We start from the raw sequence: 19,867 nt of genomic DNA, 5'->3' as shown, positions 1-19,867 counted from the left end.
ATGGAGGTCTGGGTAGACCGGAGGAGCCTGGAAGGTTGCCCTGTGTCCCTGCAGTCCATACACGGTGTGTGATCAGGGAATGCTGGCTCTCCAGTGATGCACGAAGATCTGGTTTTGCACGAGGCTTTGCCCCTGTCCCCGTGTACATAACAGCACCATTCTGCTGGGTTAAATGACAATGAAATGCAGGAGGCCAGGCTGTAAGGGTTCTGCTAGTCCAGGTTTGGACAGGCTGTGGTTAATGATTCCAGTGCTCTGTGCACAGGGCTTGCAGGCTCCCTCTCCACACTTTGCTGCTGTGTGAGTGAGGTCTGAGCAGGGATTCATGTGGTGAAAGGAAAACCCCTCATTCTCAGAGGAGCAAGAGACTGGATCCCGGTTTGGGTTCCGGTATTTTACCCCCTGCACCCCAAACAGGACATTTCTGAAATGTGTTGGATTGGGGAAGGGGAGTTACAGGGAGGAGAACATGGAGCTGATGTGTTTGTACCTCCCTTTTCCTGCTGCTCCTGCATTCCTTTTGCCAAGCTGCCAAATCCTACCTTTCTCCATTTATGTTTCCTTGCGCTTCCGGAAGCTCCCAGCACTGAAGTCTGGATTTTGTGCTTTGTAGTTCAGGCTCTGGGAACGCTGTGCATAAATTTAGGCAACTCACTCAGGATGGTAACTGGAAACCTACTTATTGCCATGGAGACTTGGGCTTGCTATAAGCTTTTCCATTTTGCTCTTGGGCATATGTTTGGTACCTGCTGGCTGTGAGCAAGGAGTCCTTTGGCTCTCTTGGCTTGTCCAATGCCAAGCAGTTGATTCTGCTTCCAGCTCCAAAGTGGACTGGGAACAACGAGAGTTTCATTCCAGAGCAATAACATTATGCAACTGTAAACACGTTAAAACTTAATTGCCTGTTTAGGATTGAGCAGCGTTAATGACAAAGCCTAGATAGGTCAGTCCGAGAGGGACACAGAAGGAGACTTTGCTAAAAAAAAAAGGTCTGGAATGATAAGAAGTCACTCAGGTTTAGTATTGATCACTGACTGGCAGCTAATAGCAATATTGACTTTAGTGTTTTCATGCAGTGTTGCATTTCTTGACAGAGGGGGGAAAAAAAGGTAATTTTTTTCAAAGAAAATACAGATTTTTCAGAGTTAACTAAAGGTGATATTAATATTAAACCTCTTCTATATCTCAGTGCCACTAGTTGGAAAGGGAAATTTTTTTTGACCGTAAAGAAATCTGCACCTCTGTTTTGGTGCTTGTCTTTTGAGTTATAAAACATCTTATGCATACACAGAAATATGAAAGGAGGCCAATACACTAATTATGTAATGAGCTCCAGTGTGTTCTCACTCTGGTGGGTAGTTAGCTCCACTTGGAAAAACAGCTACTTTGAGCATGAAAAGCCTTTCAGTGTTGGAAACACAAGAATTTGACATACCCATGTTTTGGTATTACTTGAAGTACTCTCACACTCCTTTTTAAATTCTGGAAGTTTTGAGAACGAAAGATAAAACTTGTTTCATAGAATGGATTCTATTAATGTTTGAAATAAGTTTTATGTTTCTAGCTTAGTCATTTCAGGCTGCTCCATACTTACTGGAAATTATTTTCATGAGGTGAAAAGGAAAATATTTTTCTTTGCACACTCTAGACTGATTTTTCTCTTTCCCATTAGCACATGCCAGAGATATGGAAAGGTTGAAAGCAATGTGTTTTACTACATGGAACAGACAAAGCATAATCTGTGTTGATGTGTAACTGTTTTTTTCCAATTCGGGATTTAATGGTGAAAACAAGTCAGTTCTCCTCAGTGTTAACTCTTGATACTCTTGAACTGTTTCCATAATTTCATAGTTCTGATTCTTAGCCTAAAAACCCAAAACAAGCCTGTGACTTAATAGGTATGAAAATTTGCTTGCTAGAAATTTTCAAATATATTTGGGCTCTTGGTCACTGTGTGCTACCTAAGCCCCTTAGGTTTAAAGTGAATTGACTGTTAAATACCCTAGAAATAAGCCTAGACATTTAAATTGTCTTTGCTTGTTTTATTTTAGACTGTATATTTGCCATTTGCATACAGTCATCATTTGGAATAATTGTGGTTTATATGTAGTACAAACAATCATGATGGAAACTTATCTCAGATGCCATTGGTTTTCACCCTGATGTCCTATACTTCCCCCAGTTGTTCTTTTCCTGCTCTCTTCAGTTGCTCAGATTTGTGAGTGATGTGCTTGATATTCAGTCTACTAACAGTAAACCAAAATATCACTTGAAAATTAAACAGATAAATTCCAATCATATATTTCTGTCAGAAATGTTCCTAGAGATGCAACAGTCACAACTTCATATTTCTATTGCCTGAAGTTACTACTTCACAGTATTCAATAATACTTGATGAATTTTAAATGTTTCTCTTTTATTATTACATATGTTTTCATCATTGATATAAATTTTCTGGCCATGTGGTTGCTTATAATTCATGATTTCTTGTGCACTTGAGTGGTGTTGCATTTTCTTGTGTAATAAGGTTTTTTTGCTTGATCAAATTCCAAGCAAATTTAGTTATTTGTAGAGCATCCCTAATACACAACTTACATTAACAGACTTTTGGGAATTACCTCTTTCTTTCAAGTGGTTCCCCTAGGTTAAATGCTATCTTCCTGTCATGTAGCATTTATTGGTCTGTGATGTGCTGTCTGAGAGACCTATGAATTATATTTGTAATGAACATAAAGGAAACCTGTTCACTGAAGGCTGGAATGTTCCTGGATTGGCATCTTGGAAGTTCCCAAGTGTGTCAGCTCAGCCAGGCTTGACAGCTCAGTACTGATGGCTCAGGCTCTTGGAAGGATGTTTATATTGTGGCATCTAAATACTGGAAGTTGAAGGTCAGCTCTGAAGGTTGAGGTAGAAAAAATACTATTGCTTTAAAAAATCCTGGAGCTTGGGAACAAAAGAAACCCCAGAAAATGTATTACTGAACAAGAACCAGCTTACTTGCTCAATGTGGCTTTTTATTGAGAATATTTATTTCTGGCAGCAAGAGTGACGTGTTTGGAATGATTCAGTTGGGTCAGAAAGTTACTTTCTTCAGTAAACATTTCAGTTTAGTGTGGAGTATGGGTGTTTGCCAGAATGTTCTAATCAGCAGGAGATTTTTCCCTGGTAAATTCAGCACTCTCTCACTTATTTGTGTGAGTGCTCTGAAGTGCTTATTGTGAGCTCCATTCTTGTCAATCCCCAGTGCTGTGTATTTATTATTTTGATGGCAGCCAGAAGCAGAGCAGAACTTCATTCTGTTGCTCTCAGTCTTCTTAATTACAGAAAAGTAACACAGCTTTGTGGACAAGTGGGAAAGTTTCTCAGGATTCTTTCCTTTTTCTTTTTATTCTTTCTGTACATTCATCTAATGCCAAGGAAGAAATTATTAGACAACTCGAAATTTTTTGAGATTATAAAGCTGCAAATAGTTTCTCTGCTTTTGAACTGCTTAAGGAAATCACAAATTGTCTCCCATTGAAGGTAAGTATTAAAACTAGAAAGGACATGTCTTTTGGCAGTGTCAGCTGAAACTAAGGACGTTCAAATGTTCTTTCTTAGGCAGCTCACGGGACTGGAAGCAACTCTTATTTTGTCAAAACAAACAGCAATGGAGGTGTTATGCAATGCCAGCAATCCCTGTCAGTGTATTTATGCAGCAGCAATATAAATTCCTGTGTGCACTCTTGCTCTGGGTCAGCTGACAGTGTGATGGTTCGTGTCACAATTGGGATCTATTTGTGCTACAATTTATATTTACACAGGAGTATGCAATGGACTGGAACTCTCTGTCCTATAACCATCTGAAGAGGGGCTAACCTTCCTTTCAAATATACAGCTGGTTTTCACATGGGAAGGCTCATGCAGATAAAAAGATATATATTGATTGATGCTATGCAGTGATTGGAAGTTGAAAAAGGATGGTGAGACAGTGTTTGGTAGTCCTTGCTGTGCTCTTCATCCTGTTCTCGAGACTTGAGATAGAGGCTGGAAAAATCTAAAACTTCCCATGTCAGGCCAGTGTCACCTGGAGAGCTGGGCAATATTGGTGTTTCTAAATGTCGATGTTGACATTTTTAGGGTTTTTGAAATTACTCTTCTTATATTATAAATTTGGAAAGGGAAACACAGCAAGCAAGTAGGTTTGTACCAAGCTCTTCTCAGTAGTACATAATTATCTAATCTGTAAAGATGAGCAGGGACTGCAGTGAGAAATAACAACTTTGGTTTCTGGTTTAGCTGATCTCATGTGAGAGCAAAAGGGGAGTGTGCTGCCAATTCTCTGGGATTCTTGGAAGCTCCCACAGGTGGAGTGTTGAAGGTGCAGGAAAAGCTTGGATGTGAAGGAGTATTCTACTGGGAAAGCTTGTAGTACAGTCAGTACTTCTGTCAGCTGCAGTGAAGCTTGAAGTAGCTTTTCCTTTCTTGATTTACCTTGCACTCAAGACCCTTTTGTAAAATTTGTTTTGTAATTTTTTTTGTGTGTGTAACTGGTAGATGTATTTACAGACCAGGTTGTTTTGGAAGTATTTCCTGACCGTTTTGGAAGTATTTCCTGACCATTTTGAAAATAATAGGCCCCCCTTTTTTTTTTTAAGGAATGCAAATGAAATACTGCAGTGTAATATTTATATGAATGTAATTATTAAGTGTGTTAGAGCAATCAAATAATTCAGCAGTTGAGAAAATCAACAAAAAAACGGAAAAAATCTTCCTTTTTTCCTAAGTGGAGGGACTGAAACTTTTTTCCAATTAGGAGATTTTGATTTAGGAAGAGGAGTTACAGGGATGGATTCTGCGCCTATGGTGGTGGTATTGCTGTCTTTATCACAGCAACTTCTAAATGCGTGAGACATTAGTAATTCCAGAGGAGTTCACTCCAGGTGTATATTGTGCAATGTATTTTTTGTCTTTTCAGTCATGTGTATATTTTAGAATGAAGTTTACCAAATGAATATTGGAAATTGCAGTGTCTTTTGACTGTCTTATTTTAGCTGCATGTTAGAATTTGCAGATGTGCTTAGTATAATTAATTGGTTGATGTGGCCCTTTAAGCATGTGCATTCTGTCACTTTGAATTTTGCTGCAAAACAACTCCATCTTAAGCTTTCACTTGATATGCAGCTGCTGGCTGATAAGCAGTGTGTCTTACAGAGTTTGGAAATAGTAGAGAAGCAGCAATTGTGTCTCCACTTAGCTGGCTATTTGTGTTCACCTTGTCCTGCTAATCACAAATCCATTGTTTATTAGGCAAGGCTCTTGTTTATGAGTATTTTCCTTATTTTGGACAGCAGAAAGGAGTGTTATTTACGTAGCATTTCGATGTTTTCTTTTCCAAGTGCTCCTGAGGTGTTCACTGGCCACTGGAGTGACTGAGGCATATTTATTTTCACATTATAAGTTGTATTGACAAGACACGAGAATTGCTTTCTTGCAAGGCATTTTTCTAAAGGATGGACTGACTTGTTCACATTCACACTGTCAATTCTCATGTCCAGCATGGTTCAGATTAGTATTAAATTTTGCAAGGGTAGACAAAATTATGCTCTGTGTTTGCTTCTAAATATGGTGTATTGTTGTACCTTTTATTCTATTCAGAGTATGCTCCCTGAGGTTATAGAACATTAAAATGTCTTTTATATTAAGTATTTTTAGTGAGGGGAAATGGTTTAGGCTGCAGTGGCTCTTGCAGATATTAGGATAATCATTTCCTGACAGAAACCCCAAACTGTAGGAGGATATTCTTTCCTATTGACTGTGTTCACTGCAGTAATGAGCATGCACTAAGTGATGTGAGTTAGCTCCACTCCTGTTCCCTGATGACACTTCACTCTGTGCTATTTCACTTTGGTTGGGTTTTATTTGGTGAAATCTTTACTGAATTTGAAGGGTGAGTCTTGTGAGGGCTTTGAGCCCCCAGGCTCAGCTTTCAGAAAATTCTGATTCTAATCCTCGGAGATTTCTAGAATCCTTGGAGGACTGTAGGGAAAGGGCTGCTTCATTTCCTTTTGAGAGATTGGAAGGAAGGCATGAATGAAATTCCTGTATTTAGCTGTATTCTGGTACATGTCAGGATTATGCATTGTTGCTCACAGTTAAATACTGACTTGAAATTTGTCATGTTTGTTGATTTCCTTATTTTGCTGTGCGTAGTGCTCTGTTTTTTTGTGTCTCCCTCAGCAGTTGTTTAAAAAAAAAAATATTCCAACAAACCAAAACACACAAAACTAACAAATCTTTGAAACCATAACAAAGTGTGTTACATATTTGTTTTTCCCTTTGCTTACCAGGGAAATCCCAAGTCATATGATTGCCTTGAGACACAAACAAGTTTTCAAAGTCCTGGTCAAACATCTTTTGTCTTTACAGTTGGCAGCATAAAGGTTTTACGTGTTTGAACTGAAGCTGGCTTAGCACGACTCTACAGTTGTATTGGCTTTGCACATCTGAAATGAATGCTTCAAGGAACTGTCAAGTGTTCATATGTACTCTCACTGTATCCTGATATTTGATGTGCTTATATTTCTGTCTGGTTTGTTCCAGGAATTTGCAGCACTCACAAAAGAGCTGAATGTATGCAGGGAGCAGCTGCTTGAAAGGGAAGAAGAAATTGCTGAACTAAAAGCAGAAAGAAATAATACAAGGGTCAGTTCCTTGTCTTCTCCAAACTCACCATTGTTAAAGCATCCAGCCACAGATGGGAAAAAAAATTTGAATTTGAAAAGCTAAAAGTATTTTTTTCCTGATACTTGTACATGAATCCCCATGGAAGTGCAAATGTGTGTGTGTTCATCAAGGTTTGGCAGTTTGTGCACAGCTCCAAATGCTGCTGTGCAGTATCAGGAAAAGCTTGTAAGACTGCACTGCTATCTGCCATCCAGATTTCTTGTTATTAAAGTTTTGTAATCCTGCAGCTCTGGGATCAGAGGAGCAGTGGGCAGGTTGTGGTGATCTGTTTGAGCAGCTTACACTGCTAATACAGCTGAAATGCTAAACAACAGTCCTTACACTCATATCCTTTGTCTCTGAAATTTGAAGTTCAGAACTCTAAACTTGATGTTCTAGGAGACAAAGTTTTCTGCAGCTTTACAGAACAGGAATAAACATTGTTTCTTTTTTTTTTTCCTTTTGCTTTAGCTATTACTGGAACATTTGGAGTGTCTTGTCTCCAGGCATGAGCGATCCCTCAGGATGACTGTTGTGAAGAGGCAAGCTCAGTCTCCAGCAGGAGTTTCTAGTGAAGTAGAAGTTCTCAAAGCACTAAAATCTTTATTTGAGCACCACAAAGCCCTTGATGAAAAGGTAATGAAGTGTTGTACCTAACATCTTTCTATCCTCATTCCTTTGTGTGGGCCAGCTAGTTTTTGTACTGAAGTTGTAGAAATCTCTGCAGTGTAACTGCATTAGTAACTGCTCTCCTAAATTAAGATGCTGGATTTAACTAAATTAGGGTGCTGTGGTTTATTGAAGCACTTTATTAACTGTATTAATGTAAACTCAGCATGGTTCAAGGGCACTATATTTGCTGTTGGAATGCACACAGCTGCTTACCTGTACAGCATCAGGATTTATCCTTTTGATTATCTAATACAAGAAATGGACTAGAGAGAAGAGGAGGAGGGGAATCTGCTTACACTGGGATAGAAATCTGAATTAAGAGAACTCCTACCGTCAGTTGTGCCTGATATTAACAGCAGGATATGCAACTGCTAAAGTTCATTGTGAATTTTGTTGCAAACTTGTGGTTTACCTGACTTTGTGACCCTTGTATATAAAATCTGGCAAATGATTTTAAGTGGAATTTTGCTTGTTCTTCCATGTTGTAAATGAGAAAAAGCAAACAGTCTGTGCCTTGCAGAAGGTCAAGAAAATTCTAGGTATGTTTAATTCTTTAGTGCCTAAATGTGCAGGTCATGTTGCTTATGGCAAAAAAAGAAAAGCTAGATTATAAGATGCACATTATTTGGCTTTTTTTGGTAGCTTGTGTTGTAATTAGTGATGACTCCATATTAAGAAGGTTGCTAAGTGTAATGGAAACTGTCATTTATTATCTGTAAAGGCATGGCAGCAAGTGAAATTGATTTCTTTTTGATTTGAATAATTTCAAATAATTTGAAATTACCCTTTCAGGTAAGGGAGAGGTTACGAGTAGCACTTGAAAGATGCAGCTTATTGGAAGAAGAACTAGGTACTACCCATAAAGAGGTAAGTTTCTGCCTGTAAAGAAGGCTTCATGTGTCCATTGTGGGTGTTTCAGTCAATATTTGTACAGAGTAATTTATTAAGTTTCACTTTCACTTCTTCCTTTTGATTTCTTGCCAAATGAAATAATTGTTAATTTTTAACTTAGCTGCTTTGAAAGAGCAGGAGAGGAAAAAGCCAAACCTCAACCTCCTGACACCCTCTCTACCCCCAGAAAAACCCCAACCAAACCAACAAAAAGAGTTCCTGTGCCTTTAAAATAAGGGTTTGCAGTGGCATAAATTGAGTGCCTGTGCCAGATTTTATTAATACATACCTGGCAGTAAGATCAGTAATTGTTGTTTTGCTCCTTTGCTTTTGCAGCTGTTCCTTATATTATTAGTGAGAAAGGAATTGACTTGAAACATGTGTCTGTAAACTTTTCTTTCAGTTAATGATTCTGAAAGAGCAAAATAATCAGAAGAAAACACTTCCAGATGGGATGCTGGATATAAATCATGAACAAGAAAATACACCAACTACAAATGGGAAGGTACAGCTATTTGCTTTGCTTAGCTGACATCTGGTTTTTAATCATTACCTATAACATTTTAATTTTAAACCATAATAAAATATTTTTAAGTGATCATCCAATTTAGAAGTCTTAGTTATTGAAATTTCAGCTTTTGCAGTCTATCCAGTACTAAAATTATCTTTGGGGAGGGATGTTTACAGGTGAGCAACAATTTGTTTTTCAATCTTATTTGCATCATTCTAATACACATTTTTTTTCCCTGTTTAATAGAGATCCTCTGATGGTTCATTATGCCACGATGAAAACCTTGCTAAAGTGATTGAACTCCAAGACATCATAGATAAGCAAAACAAAGAGCAGACTCAAATGAAAGAACGCCTCACTGCTTTGTCCAGCAGAGTAACAGAGCTGGAAGAAGATCTAGACACAGCAAGAAAAGACTTAATAAAATCTGAAGAAATGAACACAAAGTTACAGAGGGATGTACGAGAGGTGAGGAAAGAACTGTCAGGATCTGGGGGATCACAAATGCCATTACTTTATAAAATTTTAGGTGCTCAGTTGAACCTTTATGTTTTTGGAAGTCTTTGGTTTGATAGATGAGAAGAAAATGGTTTTTTAGGATATGATTTGGTGTCTTTTTTTTGTTTAAAAGACCAGTCATTTGAGAGAATTTATCTTCAGGATACATCTATGACTAACTAGATATTTCATTAATAGATTGGAGATTTACTATTGCCAACTTCGGCATGTTCTGTAAGAGATGCTTGATCTTGTCATACACGCTCAGCTTATTGCTCATGCTTCCTTTCTTAAGAGATGCACTTGGCTGAGGAATCCCTTTGATCTCAGTGGTGTTTGACAGTTCCTGTCACTGCTGAATCCCTGATCTCCAGGGTCCCACATATCCTTATTAAATGGAAAGAGAGCTTAGTTAAATTCCAGAACACTCTCTGATCATCCCCAGCAAGTCAAGAATTTGCTGGGTACCACTGGAAAGGAGCGTAGCAGATCTGTGGTGTAAGGTATTTAAGACCAGTGGTTCTTAATCATTCACTGTTTAAAAAAACACTTCCGCCTACTTCATTTTCTACTGAGAAAAATATCCTGATTTAAAAATTTTTTTATTTGATCACTAAATGATTATTTCTCACCTTCTGGCTTCTGTCCTTGCCCAGACTCTGGCCCAGAAGGAGGACATGGAGGAGAGAATCACCACTCTGGAGAAACGCTACCTCGCCGCACAACGTGAAGCTACATCCGTGCATGACCTCAATGATAAACTTGAAAATGAAATTGCCACTAAAGACTCCATGCACCGACAGGTTGTGGTTTCAAATGAGATGAAGTACATTTTGCTCAGCATAAAGCTAATGGAGATAATTATGGTTCATGCCGTGCTGAAGCACTTTGCTTTTAGGAAGATAAATATCAGCTGTAATGTGCTGTTATTAGTGATTGTTTTTCAGGAGCTGGAGTCATACATTATAGAGATTTTTACCCTGGGAATAAAGATGAGAGAGCTTTACTGGGAAGGGGAAATGGTTTTGAGAAATTTAGTGCACTTCATCTTGGGGCAGCAGGGCTATTGTCCCTATTAATTGTGGATTTTTAAGTTACTGAGTGTGTATCCAAGCATCTTTAGTTTTGTGGGTGAGAATTACTCATTTTGAGCTAAACTTTGAAGATTTACATAGCATGTAGTGATTTTTACAGGCTATTGCCTTAGTGAGAGAGGAAGTTGGTCAAGTGCTTGATGTGAAATAGTCCAACTTTATAAGCCAGAAATGGTTGTTTAGCCAACCACTTTCTAACTAATCACTTCTTTAACCCTCAACACCTACTGGCCATAACCTGTGCAGAGTGAAGATAAGAACAGGCAACTGCAAGAGCGACTGGAACTGGCTGAGCAAAAGCTGCAGCAGACCCTGAGAAAAGCTGAGACTTTGCCAGAGGTGGAGGCTGAGCTGGCACAGAGAGTGGCAGCACTTACAAAGGTGAGGTGATGGCACAGTGTCCTCCAGACTCCCTCTTCCACTGGTGTCCCAGTGCAGGAAATCTGTTCCTAGTGTTGGTTTGATTACAGTTGGTTTCCAGTTTTCCCACAAATATTTCAGAAAATATTTGTTTATTTCCTACTTGTTTTCCATTAATCTCTCTGAAGACACTCTGATTTACTTAATTTTTTATTTAAAAAAAATTTTAATCTCTTTTTATTTAGTTTTCACTCTTTTGGACTTGAGCGGGTTTTCTGTTAACTCTTCTACATCATAAAAATATCTCTCTGCATTATTATTTTGGTGCTTTTTATTAAAATTATTCAATAATAGGTATAAAATCTTCTAAACATGAACTGTTTCTGAAAGAGAAACCTAAGTTTCTTCCAGTGCTTGCTAAGTGAAGCAAGTGGAGAGCAAGAGATGTTGTACTAGAAAATATCAAGATTTTTAGAGGGCTGCAAATGGAGTAATGAAATCTGAAGTATTGTATTTAGTTAACTACAAATGAGCCTTTTCAAGTGTGTATCTGCTTTCTTTCAAAGCCTTAGTTTCATTTCTTTCCCTGTTATCTTTCCTGTCCCTAACTGGCTCTGTAGTCTGACCTTTTGTCTCCTGGGAGCTCTGCTGCTAAAGATGCTAAAGTTTTGGAACTTGCCACCAAGCTTAGGAAGGTAGAATTTGTATCTTAGTCCTTGTCTCTGCTTGCTGCTTTCTGCTTTGCCATGATTACTAACAAAGGGTCCCATCGTCCAGGCTAGTGAGGAGAAACTGAAAATGCACTCAGTCTTTATTTTTATTTGTTTTTTGGTTTTATTTCTTGGGAATTTGAATGAACTTTGCTGTTGCAAGCTCATTTACAAATAGTAATTGATTCATGGTACTTAGGGGTGAGAGGTTTCATCATTTTGCCACTTCCCATTTGAACTCTTGCAAGGTCCTTTTGGTGACAGAAAAGCATCTGTTCTGCATTGTCCTTTACCATAAATGGCAGTTGTGCAAAGCATGTTAGAAATATTCCTGTGCCTCAGTGTTTCTGTGCTTTAGAAGCCTGAAAAAACCCACCCAAATTCTAATTTTGCTCTCAAATTGACAGGCTGAGGAGAGACATGGCAATATCGAGGAGCGACTGAGACAGATGGAGGCACAGCTTGAAGAGAAGAATCAAGAACTGCAAAGGGTACAGCACATCATTTTGACAAAGACAAAAAGCTGAAAGAAAGAACCTAATCCTCTTTATTTCTCAGCTTTAAAATAAAGCCAGAGTTTTAGGCTGGCTGATAGTGAGTCACTGTACTGTGGCTAACCTTAAATCTCAAGGAAAATGTGCTGAAAGTCTCCAATGAAAGTTTGAAGAAACTTGCTGAATTAAATGACTATGGAAAAATTGGTTCCTGGGTTATAAATAATGGAATCCATTCTGAATTGTGTCTTTTAATTTTTTTTTAAGGTATGCTTAGATTTTTAAACTTCTGATCTTGGATCACTTATTAAAGTCTGAAGTGTCTCTTAGATTCCCTTTACAGAGCCCTGGAGGCACATTCAGTGTTCCATTGGAACACTGTGGAAAAATATTGCTGTTAGAGAAAATGCATTTGGATTAAAGAAAGCTTGCTGCCTTCATAAGCTGAAAATTGTTAGAGGTATTGCAAATGTCAAGTTTTTTCAGTAGCTTTTTTGTATCTCAGGCTAGACAGAGAGAGAAGATGAATGAAGAGCATAATAAACGTTTGTCAGAAACTGTTGATAAGCTCCTGTCTGAATCCAATGAAAGGCTTCAGCTTCATCTCAAGGAGAGGATGGCTGCCCTGGAAGATAAGGTAACAAGTCACATTCCAGTAATGAATGTGTAATTCTGTAATGATTTGTGCCTTTTGCAATGTGTCTGTAACTTCAGCAAATAAACACAAACACCTTATTAATAAGTAGTTGCTGTTAAGGCTTTTTTTAGCATGGATTTTGAAAATATGCTCTTAAAAATAATTTTTGAGGTTGTCCCTAGGCACTGCACTGTGGTGTTGAGAAGCAGCTTTTGAGAATCTTTATCCTTTTTCACTTGACCAGTGCAGATTACATAAATAGGCTCATCCAGTGTATTACAGGAAGCCTAAAGCATTGGAACTTTGACCTTTCCAGTTCAGTTTCCTTTGTTTCCCACTGCTTTTGGCTGTACCAGTTCCCCTGAGTCATTGTGGGATTCCTGCAATTTGCTTTTCTTCTCAGGTACTTCATTTTGAGACTCATATTATGAATGTCAATGGGCTGTTCCTGCATTGTCAGTGCATATCTTGGAGTTTTCCCCTGCACTCAATTAATCTCTTCTGACACACTTTTTACTCCTTTTCTTCCCTTCTGCTTTTGGATCCAGGTCCTTATGGATTATTCTTCCATGCACAGCTTGAAGTTAGATCCCTTGCTCTCCATCCAGCTAAGCAATGTCTTCTAAAGTGGCACTTTGCTTGATTTGCTGACTTTGAGTTACTTGGTCTTGGATTAAAATATATTTGGTTTCTTTTACTAGAGGGTAAAATGACCATCTGGGGAAATGTTTCAGGAAAAGCTGAGTGTCTTTGGTTTTAAAGTCATGGCAGTAAAACGCTGTGGAATAGAAATGGTGTTTCCAGACTCTTACTGAATGTTTGCTTGCCCTTGCATTCATGCATAATGCTTGAGGAATAGGTGATGTCTGAGGGTTAACCTTGACTCTTTATCTTCCAAACCATAACTACATTTGCAAATAATGAGGAAAATCTACTTTTCCTTTACTGTAGTTAACAGCTTCTAGAAAAGTGTTCTTGTTGAGGCTTCCAGCTCATTCTTTTATGCTGAGTTGGGAAGAAACACAGAGATGACATTTTAAGACTTTGTTCTGATCACGTGTTCTTTCTTGAATGACTTCAAATTATTCCATAATTATTCTCTTTTTTTTACTAGTTAGACTGTGACATGGAGCTTTAAAGGGCTGCTATTGCTATTAAAGATTTATGGAACCAGTACTATTACTAAATCCATTATTTAGAGGGCTGTACACACCTTCAGCTATAATCAAAATGAAATGATGGAAACAATCAAGGATCTGTAATTTAAGTTGCATTTGTGTAGTGTTGACTGCAATTTTTTTTTATATTCCTCATGGTTATAGTTTAAAAGTGTAAAGCTTATGAGTGGCTTAATTTGTGATGCCTTTAATTTCAGAATTCACTTCTTCGAGAAATTGAAAATGCAAAAAAACAAATAGATGAACTTCAACATGAAAAGGTAGACTTTGCATTTCTGAAATATTATCTTGGAACTTAATTGCTGCCTTGCTACATAGCAGTATCAGATTTTAATTACTCATAAAACTTAACATTTCCTGCTCTGTTTAAGAGAAATGAGCTGTTATTGCTTATTTTATGGTATTGTGTGCCACAGTTTTAGGAGGATTTTATAGGTAATACATAACCTTTGAGTCCAAGACTTAACACACTTTTGAATATGTGAAGTGCCTGGATATGTTGGCAATTGGCCAAAGTTTGGAGATTGTGTAGAATTTTTATACTGTTGTACATATGACGTTGAACAGCACAACCAAACAAGAAATACTTTTAATGTTGGGCGTTTTTCCTTAAAGTTTCAACTCAAAGCATTGAATATCACAAAATGCTTCTGCAACTGCAAATATTTTTTAAGACCTGGGGAGCAGAGGGAGAAATATTTATTAGACTTGGCTGCTCCTTGGCAGTAGCAGCTGCCTGGTGTTCTTGTCCTGGAAATGACAAGGTCCCTCCTTACAGATGTTCGTTATCAACCACTTTTTATTTTATTTATGCTTTTGTTGTTTTCTCATTAATTGTATTTCTCTGCTGTTAAATTCCGGGTTTCTAGAGCATATAAAAATGTCCAAGTTCAAAGTGAATGCTTTTACATCCTTTTGTGCAGACAGCTTGAACAAATCTTGTTTCTTATCGTCACTTAATTATAATGAACTTAGTAGCATGTGAACTAATAGCTGATTTAAAATACATATTGTCGTTACTAGAGTCAGGGTAGAGAGGCAACAGAATTATTCTGGGATGCCCTTTTGTGACAGTCCTGTATTGTGTACAGCAAAAACAATGTTTAAATAGTTGAAGGCTATATCTTAAAATCTGTTATTTCCAAGTTTCAGAGAAATGAGATAAAAAACCTAAATGTTAGTTTATAAATTTATATTTGATACTATTAAAAAAAAAAAGCATATTATATGTTTTTTCTGTTTATTGTTCCAGGATCAGCTTGTATTAAATGTTGATGCATTAAGGGCTGAAAACGACCAAGTGAGGCTCAGAGCCACATCACTTCATCATAGGTACCAGCAGTAGTTTTGTTTTTTCCTATTTTCTTTAAGGTCACTAAATAGAATTTTGTAGATTATAAACGAAAATGTTTTAGTCATGGCTATAAAATTCATTTTTATAGAGCACACAAAGCAATGTTTATATTGCTTAAAACCAACTGGCAGTGGTGGGACAAGAGGAATCCCTTGGGTGACATTTTTTTGGTTTTTTCTCTCCCTTTTGTAAGGATGAAATGTTTGTTTTGTGTTGCAGCAGACAGGATTTCAGATTCCCTGTGCCATCCTCCTCTGTGGGGGACAGTCACACTGACTCCTATGGCACCTCCTCCGTGCTGAGGCGGCCCCAGAAGGGACGTCTGGCTGCTCTCAGGGACGAGCCTTCAAAGGTGAGGAGGGAAAATAAAAATAACACAAAAAACCAGATTTGGTCAGTGCATGAGGCTAATGGGGTGCAAGGAGGTTTTTGAATTGGGAGGACCTGGCAATAAACTCCTGGATTTTATAGATCCTGTATTACCAACTCATGAACAGCTGCTGGTCCTTTTAATTGTTAGCAAAGAGTTGCAAGATTATGGTTTGGAGCTCCAATTTTTTGTTGGGTTGTTGGTTTTTTTTTAATTTTTGTCCAGTTGTTGTTTGTTTTTTTTTTTTAATTTTTGTTTTTATTTTTAAATTTTGATAAGCCTTTAATGGACAATTTGAAACAATCCTGCTTTTTTAATCTAACACGTTACTGTTCTGCAAGCAATTTCCATTTCCTTTCAGGACATGAGTACTCATTACATAAAACTGATTCCATTGTTCCCATGGAATTGATAGCAAAATTCTACTGTAATTAAAAGCGTTTATCACCAAAATATGTGGTATAATAATTGACTCAATGAGCTTGTTCTGCATCTTGCAGTTCAATGAAATTCCAAGTTTCCTACTTCAAATAGTAGCTTTTATTATACTTAAATTATAGCTTTTCTTTTAACATTTCTCCAAACATTGCTGTCTGGATGGATGCGTTCAGCACGTAAGTGGACTTACATAAATTATTTTAAACATCTTGATAAGCAGTAGAGATGTCACATTTTTCCCATCTGAGCTTGGATTTATTTCTTTAATGGATTCTTGTAGGTTCAGACCCTGAACGAGCAGGAGTGGGAGAGGGCCCAGCAAGCCAGTGTGTTGGCAAACGTGGCACAAGCATTTGAGAGTGATGTGGATGTGTCTGACGTGGAGGACGACAGGGAGACCATTTTCAGCTCCGTTGACCTGCTGTCACCAAGTGGCCAGGCTGATGCTCAGACTTTGGCCATAATGCTGCAGGAACAGTTGGATGCAATCAACAAAGAGATCAGGTACGGTCTGTGTGTGCTGTTAAAATCCCGTTGGGAAATGGTAACTTTCCCGTGTTTTCCTGCCAAGTGCCGCTTCTCTCAATGCGTGCTCCTTGCTGGAACGCCCGTTCCACTGAGGCTGATTTTTTTTTTTTTTTTTTTTTTCCCCCTAGGCTGATCCAGGAGGAGAAGGAGAACACGGAGCAGCGCGCGGAGGAGATCGAGAGCCGCGTGGGCAGCGGCAGCCTGGAGGCTCACGGCCGATTCCGCTCGCTGGGCTCCATCGCCCCCGCGTACGGCGGAGCCCTGGCCGGCTCCTCCCCGCCCGGCAGCGGCCGCTCCACGCCCCGCCGCGTCCCGCACAGCCCGGCCAGGGAGGTGGACAGGCTGGGCATCATGACCCTGGTGGGTACCCGCGGCCTGCAGCGCCCTCGCAGCAACGTGCCTGTTCTCCTCGCTTCGGTTCGGTTGCCCCTTCTTTCCTCTCCTGATTACTCAGCTGTATTTTTGCTTCCTCTAGGTTTTCCCACTGTTTCCTTTCAACTTCATTATGTATCTTACACTTTTTATAGATTAGGAAAAACGGTCAGAGCTCAAGTCTATTATTTGGTCAACCTCTTGTGCCTAAGTATTTATCCCTTCTGTTTCTTTCTTCAGACTCCTCTTCCTAGAAGAAATGTTTTCTTTTCAACCACTTTCGCCCTCTGCTTCAAACTTTATTTTTAGCAGTCCACTATTCCACTAAACACTCAGCTAAAAAGCAATTTGCATATTAATCTTGAAGACTGGGATGGTATCGCTGCTGTTTGAATATTAATGAGTGCTAGTGTCCTGTTTTTGGCTATTAAAGCCTGCTTGGTAAAAGAAATATGTTAGACCTTATCTGTAGGTGATAAAGTAGTTTAGTCTTAGGAGTTCAGAGAGTAGAGAAAGATGTTTTCATTCTATTGACATTCTTAGGAAGATTAATCCTTCTCTGAGCTGCTTTATGCATGTAAACACATCTGTAAAATTAAGATACAAATTTCCCCCTTTCTGGTTTTTACATAAATGTTAATTAAAAATGAACAGTTAAAAACAAGTTTTTCAGCTAAGTAATTTTGCTGGCTTTTTAAAATGAATGCATACATATACCAAAATAGCTGTTTTTTTCACAAAAGGGAATAAATTTGCCTTATTTGCATTAAAATAAAAATCATTGTACTAGCTCTAGCCATATATCCAGGGTCAAGCAGTCTTCTAAAAAAAAGCTACCAAAATTCTGATTGTGGAGTGCTCTATCTTCTAACCTTTCACAACAATTAGTTACACTAAATACTTCTCATGCAGAAAACAGTATACAAATTTAAGTAGCTCATTCCCCCAAAACTAGATCAGGAGAACGTGTCTTGTCTGAAATCCAATGCAACTGAAGAAAAGTGAACTGTAATTAAGTTCACTTTAGATCCTAATTGTGCATCAAAGTCACTTGATCTAATGTTTTCAGTTGTATTTCATGGATTTTGTACTTGGCAACTGATTTATGAAAGCTTGAAATCAAGAGTTAGAGAACAAGAGCTTTCTAGAAACTTTAGGAAGAGCTATCATGAATTATTAGACTTGAGTTCTGCTGTGTCTTCCAATTTAATAGAGTTGCATTAGTTTTTGATCATGTAGGCAAATTAGCTTAATGCCAGTGGTTATGCAGCTCAGTCAGTTGAAGGCCCCTCATGATTAAAAAGCATCAACGTGATAAATGGTGAAGCCTACAGCTCTCTTGAGCAGCCCTTGTGGGCAGTTCATTCCATGTGGTGAACATTTTCATTTTTATGCTCATCAGATTTAATGGATGAAAGATCCAATAATGGTAAAATGAGTCTGCAGTGCTTTGTCAAGAACTTGAGGAGGAACTCGATCATCTTTAAAGGTCCCTTCTATGATTCAGTGAACTTATGATTTATTAATGTAGTACTCTACAGTCAGATTGAACAAAACTTTCCATATTAATGCTGCAAAATTTACATGTATGCTAAATCAAAAACAATTAAAAGTTACCCTTTGTGGGAGGGAAACAACATCCCTCCCCTCAGTCCCACTTCAAAGGGGGCCAACTTTATTTTTGGTTACAGCCTTTTTAAATAATGAGGGCTATTAAACAAATTATCTAAATTTAACTTTTGTCAGCATCAGTCTGAATAAGCTGTTTGTGTAACTCTTGCTCTGTGCACTGGCAGAGGTGAGCACTCCCTGGGGAGTGAGGTACAGTGGATGGAGGATAAAATAAAAGTGGTGGTGAATTCCTGCTCAAACATTCCAGCACTTGAAAGCTGTAAAAAGAACAGAATCCTGTTACTGTATAGAAATGGGCTATTGTTGGCACTCTTTGCCATTATTAAAGTCTTGGCTGCTTTTTGTGCAGTGTAGGAAACAGCTGCAGGAATCCCTGGGTTGTGAGGACGGATGAGTGCAGATGATTTATTGTGGCTGCCCTGGAGGTTCAAGGCAGGTCCTCACCTTTTCAAAGCAGAATCTTGCACCCCCATGCACTTTACTGGGGGTAAGACACTCAGTACAATACACTCAAGCATCTCTGGTACTTTGGTAGATAACCAACTCTAAGTGTTTATTTTTGCTTCCTTTTTTCCTCACTTCAGGGTTATATTTAAGTAATCTGTGATTTAAGGAGAACTTCACACCCAGTATTTCTCTGTGCCATTGTTGTAATTGTTGTTTATATTCTCCCTAAGATGTTTTGTCTGTATTAGTTGTTTCAGTCTGTTCTACAGTTTACAATGAATACAGCTTTTCCAAATTTTTTTTCTTTGCATGCATCTGTCAGCCTAGTGATTTAAGGAAACACCGTAGAAAGGTAAAAATCTTTAGTTTATTTCATGGTGTGCCCCTTCGTCTCCCTCCCTGTCCCCAAACTCATTAGTGGATAACAGGAACATAAAGCACTTGCAGGGTAGCTCTGATTAAAACAAGATTATGGTTTATCATTTTAGCCTGAGTGTGGGTCTGTTTTGTGGGTTTTTGTGTTTGCCTGTTTTTGCTGCTGTGGAGGACTGTTGTGCTGCTTTCTGTTTGCAACCACTGCTTTGCAGGCTTCATGCATCAGTGCTTCATTTTAAAAGCTGTCACTGCACACACAAATAAGTTATTCTTTCTGCCACTCAAGCTTTTGTAGCCACAGGTGTGTAGAAACTGACTTCACAGAGTCAATAATCTTGCTAATAATTCTTTCCTCAGGTCTCTTTAGCTTTTCTGTCTTTGCAGTTGCTTAAACTGGGGACAGGTATATTGTTTTTATGGTGCTGAAGGCATTACTTCACTATCTAGCCCTATAAATGAATAAAAGATAAGTGCTACTTTCTCATTTCAGTAGCTAAGACTGAATTTAGTAGTTTGTCACTGAAGATAACAAGAAATTCATAAAGCAATCAAGCAAAAAATAGGCAACTGCAGAATGGTAAGGGCAAGAGTGATCCTTCAA

At 38.4% G+C, this 19,867-nt stretch overlaps 1 protein-coding gene across 10 annotated transcripts in view; it reads left to right on the top strand.

The window, feature by feature from the left end:
• Positions 1-19,867, top strand: part of PPFIA1 (PPFI scaffold protein A1) — a 52,939-nt gene that overhangs the window by 14,071 nt on the left and 19,001 nt on the right. For 3 of the 10 annotated variants that reach the window (XM_088175320.1, XM_088175318.1, XM_088175315.1), the window contains exons 3-18: positions 6,583-6,684; positions 7,177-7,341; positions 8,170-8,244; positions 8,672-8,773; positions 9,026-9,247; positions 9,934-10,080; positions 10,618-10,752; positions 11,352-11,426; positions 11,849-11,932; positions 12,441-12,572; positions 13,948-14,010; positions 15,003-15,082; positions 15,324-15,456; positions 16,193-16,416; positions 16,569-16,800; positions 19,214-19,243. In XM_088175320.1, coding sequence (XP_088031446.1) covers positions 6,583-6,684; positions 7,177-7,341; positions 8,170-8,244; positions 8,672-8,773; positions 9,026-9,247; positions 9,934-10,080; positions 10,618-10,752; positions 11,352-11,426; positions 11,849-11,932; positions 12,441-12,572; positions 13,948-14,010; positions 15,003-15,082; positions 15,324-15,456; positions 16,193-16,416; positions 16,569-16,800; positions 19,214-19,243 — 2,001 coding nt within the window. The remainder of the gene's footprint in view (positions 1-6,582; positions 6,685-7,176; positions 7,342-8,169; positions 8,245-8,671; positions 8,774-9,025; positions 9,248-9,933; positions 10,081-10,617; positions 10,753-11,351; positions 11,427-11,848; positions 11,933-12,440; positions 12,573-13,947; positions 14,011-15,002; positions 15,083-15,323; positions 15,457-16,192; positions 16,417-16,568; positions 16,801-19,213; positions 19,244-19,867) is intronic. The other 7 variants (XM_014878815.2, XM_014878816.2, XM_014878814.2 and 4 more) reach the window with 4 other exon arrangements.

Source organism: Sturnus vulgaris, chromosome 18, assembly GCF_052056855.1.
Source record: "Sturnus vulgaris isolate bStuVul1 chromosome 18, bStuVul1.hap1, whole genome shotgun sequence".
Classification (NCBI taxonomy): domain Eukaryota; kingdom Metazoa; phylum Chordata; class Aves; order Passeriformes; family Sturnidae; genus Sturnus; species Sturnus vulgaris.
Note: the sequence above shows the minus strand (reverse complement) of the source record. Positions and strands in the feature narration are given on the sequence as shown.